The 8818-nt window shown below is 32.2% G+C and overlaps 1 protein-coding gene across 2 annotated transcripts; it reads left to right on the top strand.

Moving 5' to 3' along the window:
- The first annotated feature begins 371 nt into the window (after positions 1-371).
- LOC139511997 (uncharacterized) lies at positions 372-8376 on the top strand. Of its 2 annotated transcripts, none has more exons than XM_071299291.1 (5): positions 372-523; positions 1194-1681; positions 5155-5334; positions 5908-6191; positions 6778-8376. In XM_071299291.1, the coding sequence occupies exons 2-5, from the start codon at positions 1202-1204 to the stop codon at positions 7295-7297; spliced, it is 1464 nt and encodes a 487-aa protein (XP_071155392.1). In that variant the 5' UTR covers positions 372-523; positions 1194-1201; the 3' UTR covers positions 7298-8376. The 2 variants fall into 2 exon arrangements, with proteins under 2 accessions (XP_071155392.1, XP_071155393.1); XM_071299292.1 differs by having other exon boundaries at positions 399-503.
- The last annotated feature ends 442 nt before the right edge of the window (positions 8377-8818 follow it).

Genomic DNA, 8818 nt, shown 5'->3' with positions numbered 1-8818 from the left:
ATGCAAATATATTTAATATATATCCTTTAAATAAAATAAAGCATAATCAGATAAACTACATTTATGTTTTTTGGATTAGGTTGCAGAAACAATGCTTACATTTTCTTAATATCGTAAATTTTTCTAGGTTGTTTACGTAAATAGTTGAAGCAACAACACGAGACCATGTCGAGCGTTTTCTGTTGAACGTGTAAATAGATATTTAAAATTATTAAAATGTGTATCCTAAAATTTAATACTGTGTAAATAAACAAATTATATAACATTCAATTAAAATCCAAATGATTTTTTTTTATATTATACCAATTGAGCAATATCGATTGAAAAGGAATAACGTGAAAAGTATTAATATAGCATTCAAATCGAAATAATGATATAGATGCCTTGTCAAATGTATGCAGGATGTTTAAAATACTTCCTGTATAGCGTTACCAATACAAACAGAGTAAAGCGAATCTGTATTGTGCATTCTTTTTGGAATCGAAAGCAAAACTGATCAAGAGGTAACCATAAGTGCAACTTTGTATGTATTTTATTTTAATTTCATGTGCAAATTCATAATGCCATTTTATGTTTATTTAATTCTGTGTGAAATACTCTAAACGCATATTTTCATTTAAAACTAGATCTACAATCATAAAAAAAGGGTCGAAAGATACCAAAGGAACATTCAAACTCATTAGTCTAAAACTGACAATGACTTTGCAAAAGACGATTAAAAGACTCAGTCAGTATACCAAACACAACAGCCGATCAACAAGAGCACTACAATGATCGATCTGATATTATATGAGGTGAAAGGGGTATTCAAATCTGAAGTGAAAAAGAAACAACGCCATGCCAAACAATAAATACAGCGAAAAGACAAACAGTTCACGAAACACACTGTATCAATAACGATGATCAATACGGTATGATATTACACTAGATTCAATTATTCCACTGATCTTAAGACAAGGAAACATTTATAAACATTTCTATCATTTCCATATTAGCAAGTTCATCCTTGTAATTGTTCGATATATAAAAAGTTAAGCTACAAAAAAAATCGTGTTTCGTCCTTAAATTATTGATCTAATCCGAATGCAATTTAATAGGTAGTTGCATGTAAAGGTATCTCATGTCAGCCTCTAGTTTGAAAAAATTCTCCATGTTGTTCTTCATATAATACTATCAGCATTTATGATTTCCAGATTCTAGAATGTCTGATACATATTTAAATGATATAAAAGAAAATGAATCAGATGAAGGTTTAAATGATTTCTTCTACTTTCTGGAAGGACACGGAATTGTTGATTTAACGAATGGAATGAGAATAAGAACAAAACCAGAACTTTCAGAAAACTTAAAATGTTTTAAAGCTGAAAGATGGAAAGCTGAAGAAAGGAATATGTATTTAAATGAGTTAAGCTTCCCTTCTGGTTTCAAACTTGTAACCGATATCTATAAAATATCAATCAAATTAGAGAAAGGTGGTTTAGAAGAGGCAAGCGATCCCTCGGAAAGGAAACGTTTAGGAAAAAAACAATGTTTGTTTTCACTTCGGGATAGTTATAAAGATGATAGTGATTTCCAAGTTCCAGTGGACAACACATATATCAAAGATGGTGATATAAACCATTACTGGGCATTAATTGAGGATGGTGAAAATCAGTGGAAAAAAATACCCGCGAGGATAACGGTAAATTAGATATTGAGGATATTTAAGTTTTTAAAGCTTTCAAATATTTTGCAATAAATTTCAATGAAACGTAAAACTTTTGAAATGTTAAGAAATGATTTCAATGATACGATTTCATTTTTTATTACCAATTTCTAATTTTTCAACAGTAGCATACCCTCTGCAAACATAATTACATACTTTATTTGTTTTTCACAGTTTGATTTAGAAGAAATCCCGACATAGTTAGATTATACAATTAATTACACAATTCTATATCAATATTCTTCTTATTGTTTTAAAATACATCAAATAACCCCATAACAAACATATCTTAGTATTGACGACTTCAAGTCTAAACCTCTTCATTGCACTTGTGCTAGTTCCAAATTCACATATAATCCGGCTGGCCACGTTATTACCGGTGACCTTAACATTGTTAATAACACTTCCCTACGAAATGTGTTATCGAAAGGTCCAAAATATCGTGAGCCAAAATCCATCAATTGGAAATACAACTTTAAAATTTTGATTGATTCAGTCGAGGATTATGCTAGGCAATGGGCTAAGCGTCAGAAGGAAGACGTAGACACTCTTTCCGACTGGATTAAGGCAGTGAGGTTGTTAATACAAATCAGAATTAGAAAACTGAATGGGTCTATCAATGTCCATGCTACGTTAATCTTTAAAGACCCTAATGTTGCAAAGCACTTATCCTACCTTTATGACAAATATGTTGTTGTCTCTGCAGATAGAGCCCCAAACAACATCGTTTTTGTGTGTAAAACTCATTACATTAACTGCTTGATAAACGAATTAGGTATTGACAATTCACTTGGAAACCTAACATATACCCTCACGACACATACCAAAGAGGAAATCCTGGATAATCATTGGTCTGTTCTATGTTCCTTTGGAATTTCAACCAAAGATGATGAACTGGATCTTCCATCACTGTATTGGATACCTAAACTGCATAAGTGTCCTTACAAACAACGGTATATTGCTGGTTCTTCCAGGTGCTCCACGAAACCTCTTTCTGAATTATTAACATCTATTTTATCAGCAATCAAAGACGGGCTTCAAAGTCATTGTGAAACTGCCTATTTTAGAGTTGTTGTAAATCAGATGTGGATACTTTAAAAAAAATTCCAAAGATCTTTTAGAGTTCATACAATCTAACTCTCTTTCATCTTGTAACAAAATTAAAAAATTGACTTGTCTACACTTTATACAAGTATTCCACATTACCTAAAAGACAAATGACAGAGTTGGTATTGCTTTGTTTCATTAAAAAGAATAGCCAACGAAGATACAAGTATCTTGTCTTAGGAAGGGGAAAATCTTACATTGTAAAGGATCACTCTGATTCAAACAAAAAAATCTCTGAAACTGACATTATCAAGATGCTTAATTTCTTGATTGACAACATACTTGTTACGTTCGGAGGACGTGTTTTCCAACAGACCGTCGGCATTCCAATGGGAACGAATTGTGCACCTCTTCCTGCCGACTTGTTACTTTATTATTATGAGGCTGACTTCATACAGGAACTTCTTAGGAAGAAAGATAAGAAGTTAGCAATATCCTTATACTCTACTTTCGGCTATATAGATGATGTTCTTTCACTAAATAATTCAAAATTTGGTGACTATGTCGAATGCATCTATCAAATTGAACTAGAGATAAAGGATACAACAGATACAGTTAAGTCGGCCTCATATCTTGACTTACATCTAGAAATTGACAATGAGGGTAGATTGAAAACAAAACTTTACGACAAAAGAGATGATTTCAGCTTTCCATTTGTGAACTTTCCATTTCTAAGTAACAACATTCCAGCAGCACCTACATACGGTATACATACCTCCCAATTGATACGATATTCCCGTGCTTGCATTTCCTATCATGATTTTTAGTGATAGAGGGTTGTTGCTCACAAGGGCGCTATTAAATCAAGAGTTCCAAATGGTGAAGTTGAAATAATCTCTTCGTAAATTTTACGGACGCCATCACGAGTTGGTTGACCGTTATGGAATAACCGTTTCACAAATGATATCGGATATGTTCCTTACGTCGTAATAACAATTCCTTTTCCTTTCATAAATGTGACCTACCAAATTAGACTATTTACCGGATGTGTTATCTCATAAGCAACACGACGGATGCCACATGTGGAGCAGGATCTACTTACCCTTCCGGAGCACCTGAGATCACTCCTAGTTTTTGGTGGGGTTCGTGTTGTTTATTCTTTAGTTTTCTATGTTGTGCCAAGTGTACTATTGTTTGTCTGTTTGTCTTTTTCATTTTTAGCCATGGCGTTGTCAGTTTATTTTCGATTTATGAGTTTGACTGTCCCTCTGGAATCTTTCGTCCCACTTTTATCCAATAGATTCATTTTTTTTAAATTCACCTGTGACGTCACTTATAGTGGCGTTGATACATTCGTGTGACACACAGTTGGAAATTACATTTTGCTGTTTTTGTGTATTAACGTGAATTCATTTTAGGTGTTCATTGTTATTCTATGATTAACAGGTCGAAATTCATGAATATATTAAATATTTGTCTGTCCTGAGTGTTCTTGCATTTATTTGTAGTGTTGTCACTTTAGCGACATTTTTAACATTGCTATTAACAGCGCGAGGTTTGACTAGACATAAAACCAGGTTCATCTCACTTTTATTCTTGAAATTACCTGTACCAAATCAGGAATATGGTAGTTGTTATCAAATAGTTCTTTTCTATGTAAGTTGCAATTGCGTTTGTTTTTGTTGCACTACAGTTTCTGTTGTTTCGTTGTTTTCTCTCAATCGATTTAAGACTTTTTAATAGGGTATACCACTGTTGCCCTTTTTTATTTGTTTTTATTACAACCTTGATAAAATTAAATAAATCGTCTGTTCCATGTTCCAGCTGTATTCTCATTGTATGACACCAGGACGTCATGACTTCAAACTATGTGCCTATTGTTCTTTATTGCAGTTGTATGTTTAAAGGGGGGACATTAGAAAAAAAAACAATAATAGTATTAGAATGCAAATAACCATTTCAACAACTTAACTAAGAAAAAAAATTAGCAAAATCCTCAATCCATGTCAGCATGATGAATGTAATAATAACCAATAAATTTCCTCTGTTAAATGGGTAGCAATAAACTATATTGTATTCATTTCTCTCAATTTTGTTACTCATAGTTTTATGTGAAAGAGATGCCAAAGATAACAAAAGGACTTAAAATTCCTAAGTCGAAAAAAAAAACATCATGACAATAACAACCCGTTAAAAAAATCAAAATTCAAACAACAGTTTACAAAACACAACATAGAAAACTAAATACAGAGCGGTATTCAGTATATATTTTTTTAAATAATTGGCAATAAACTACAATATTATATAACGGTTAACTGTGATTTTGGCAGGAGATACTTTTATACTCGGTAATGACCCAAAACCATATATGATAGTTAGATGGTATTATATCATATTTTCAGTTTGATTTTATTGAATTCGCTTGTCGTCGACTTAACAGTTTTCTGATTGTGTCTAGTTCAAAGAAGATTACACATGTCGTTCATCCGGATGGATCAACAACAAACACCGGCAAAGAAAATGGTATGACTGTCAAATTTGAAAAGGGTTGCGTTAATCAAGAACATACATTGGAATATACGGTAGGTATAAATATGTATCAAGAAATAAGTTTTACGACAAAATTATCGTACTGATCAGTGCTAATTAATTGTTGCATGTGCAAAAGTGTTTTGAGAACAATAAATTGCTCACTTATAAATGTAATCTTTCTGCTTTTGTAGATTTATTATCAATATGACTTATTGAACTATTATACAAGGCTCCTGCAAATTATTCAAAATGTAAATATAATTGAGATTTGTTTTACTGTTTAATTTGGTCGCTTTGATAACGCTGCGTTCTGAAGGACGCATGATGTTTCCACACGCAAAACATAACAACTACTGATATTGCCAACGTTCTAATGTATTAACCCATCCCTTAGAATGTGATGTGATGCATATTTTCACTCTCATTTCTTAAAATAATTAGCTTACTTTATTCTTCTAGAAATCAATGATTATTAGTGTTAAAGTACTTGGTATTTGTTTCGGCCTTCCAACTATATTCATTCGTATCCTACTGATTAAGGATTTTGTAAATGTTTTCCCTTGTATCTTTACAAACAATTCAGAGCGAAAAACAGTAGTATAAAGTATCTACATGCATTTCAGGTACAAAGACCAAGTGGAAAATACGTATACAATGATTCGAATTCAACAACACTAGTAAAAGCTGTAAGCCATAAAATAACCTTAGATTATAAGAAGGCGAAATTAAAAAGGTCAATAAATATATCTGCAAGACTTAACAATGACACAAATGAAACTGGAGACTCAGATTCAGCCGACGATTCCAATGTTCAAATGATACTATTCAAGCAGGGCAAACTCACCATTCAGAACCCAACACGTCTCACTACTGGAGAGTATACTGGACAAATAATAGATTCGGAAGAGTAAGTAGAAATCCTCATTATTTAAGAAAAGTAATTGATTTTCCCCGTAGTCTTTTACATATGAGTTTTTTCTCCTCTAAAATGTCCTAACAATGCGCTAAAATGTCCCCCACCTGACGGCTGAATCCTATTTTTGACATTTTAACCTATTATGTCTAATTGTTTTGTTCACAGATCTTCGTCAATATAATAGAATTTATGCGACGGAGGACAGTTTAGTGCATTGACAGTGTGCCATAATCTTAATCTCTATAAAAACAAACAATTATAAGCCAATAGAGAAAAATAAAATGCATATAGACGAAGCCCATTAGCAATATGAAAGAGAAGAATACACAAATGTACCATAGTACAATTACCTGATGTATAAGAACCAGACCACGTCAAATGGATATCACCAAAAAAACCTATTAAACAGTTTGTAATAATTACCTAAAATTGGGCGTAATATATTTTGATAACCAAAAGATCAGATCATCTACCTGTTGTTGAATAATGAGTCGCACTTTTAACATACTTATACAATATTTTTTCTTTTTGTAATTTTTGTATATTTTTTTTTAAGACTTGATATTTTTTTCATTAGAAGCGTACTGTTTGCAAGAATCAAACGACATAAAACTCTTACAGCTGAATTATCAGAGGAGCTGGAACTATTTTATGGTAACAGAATGCTTTGCAACATTTTGCTGTTCTTCGAAAAGAAACATGGGAAAACCATCCACCTGATCACAGAATGTTGTTTGAAACAACATGCGGAGTTTATATGTGCAGAGCATCAAAAAGATGGGAAAGTTAGGGTTTTTGCTTCAAAAGATGTGTTTTTACCCCCTCATCAGAGAATTCGAATTCGCCCAGATGGATGTTTAAGACCGAGAACGACAAAGAAAGGCCATCAACACTCTTTTTTGTATTTCATGTATCTCGCAAAAGACAATTTTACATCCTTTTCAGTGGAGTTCTGGGGTACACTGGGAAATGCGATGAATGCTGTCATAGAATTTTCTGCTGATAATCAGAAACGAGGTGATCTCGCGAAGGCAGATTTCAACATAAATGGGATCCTTGTTCCAAAATATTTTGAAAGAGCTAACACTATGATATGAAATCATTAGCTTAGTTCATGGTTCATAATGTTGATTATTTCATCATTATGATATTTTGATACACTTAATTGTAACAGTGGAAAATATGCTTTGTTTTACCCTTAGGGTACCTTTAATACTTATTTAGTAGAGTTTATGCGGTACAAAATAAAATTTAGAAATTTAGTGAAATATGATGTATTCAAGGGGTGAGGAGAAAGGCTTTTGTTTAAAGCCTCAGATTTTTAGGAATTAACTTGTTTCAATGTGTATAAAAGAATTTTAGTTATTTTCTTCGTCTTGACAACTGTTTCCATGGCTCTAATGTTTATTAAAGAGTTCAAAGTATGACAAGTAACGCAGGTCTTCTATGAAAATATCATTTTAATAGTATTGTCATCGAGGACAATATCTATTGTAATATATAATTCTCATATCTGTGAATTTATACCTATTTTAAGTTTTTGTGCTATGCTGCTAACTTAAGAACCAATAAACTAAACTAGGTGTGATATATTTGGTGCTATAAAACCAGTTAATTTCACGTTCTCCTATTGAAAAATGCCTGAATAAATTTGAGGAAATAAATACGCTTAATTCTATCAGAATAATCAAACAGTGTAGCAGTAAATGTGAATAAATTTAGATTTGTTGTGGTCATAAACACCTAACGACTTCAAGCGGATAACATACAGTCTTCAATAACAGACAAGTGTGTATGAAAATTGTCAAGCTAAATTGGGCTCTGAAGACCAGAACAGTTTTAAAGATTTCAAGAGGAAATATTCGTCACAAAAATATGTCAATGTTATTAGTGTCCAGTGTAGCCGTTAAAGGAAGATGTCCGTTGTTATTATTCATGGATTGATATGCAGCTTATATGTTGAAATGTACTATTATATTATTTTTCTCTGTGCTGAGTGTTCTTGTGTTTTTTTATAATGTAAATCTGTCACTTAGTCTTGACATTTTTGAGATATGTTTTAACATTCCCATATAAACCTGTTTCAACCCACCAATTTTTTTTCTTAAAATGTCATGTAGCAAGTCAGGAATATGGCAATTGTCATCAAATAAATTAAACCCGATTCTATGATTTATGTTGGCGTTTGTTTTTGTTGCATTTCATTGTTTCTGTTGTTCCGTTGTTTTCCTCAAATAGTTTCTGTTTCCTTAAGTTTAAGTTTTTAAAGCAGATATGTTTTCTCTCTATCGATTTATAAGTTTTGAACAGTGGTATACTACTGTTGCCTTTATTGACGAAAAAGGAAACTGAAAACAGGCAGCCCTTATTTTTAGTTCTCAAGAAAAATGCGGCAATCATTTCAATCATGGCCTTTATATTTAATAATACAAAATAAGTTTAAATCAGAATACATGAAATTGATGAACAAAGAATCTGAAAGTGTGTCGCACAGTATTGAGACCAGACATGGAGACTGTTAGCAAACTTTGTGGCCATTATGTTTAGAATATATATGCTTAACAAACTTTATGGCCATACTGTTAAGAATATATATCATTCGGTAAACATGTCATTAT

This window comes from Mytilus edulis, chromosome 2 (assembly GCF_963676685.1).
Source record: "Mytilus edulis chromosome 2, xbMytEdul2.2, whole genome shotgun sequence".
Classification (NCBI taxonomy): Eukaryota; Metazoa; Mollusca; class Bivalvia; order Mytilida; family Mytilidae; genus Mytilus; species Mytilus edulis.
Note: the sequence above shows the minus strand (reverse complement) of the source record. Positions and strands in the feature narration are given on the sequence as shown.

Coding starts and splice junctions, on each gene's coding strand:
- LOC139511997 (XM_071299291.1), top strand. CDS start 1,202: ATGTCTGATACATATTTAAATGATATAAAAGAAAATGAATCAGATGAA. Junction 1,682..5,154: donor AAATACCCGCGAGGATAACG/GTAAATTAGATA, acceptor TCATATTTTCAG/TTTGATTTTATTGAATTCGC. Junction 6,192..6,777: donor CAAATAATAGATTCGGAAGA/GTAAGTAGAAAT, acceptor TTTTTTCATTAG/AAGCGTACTGTTTGCAAGAA.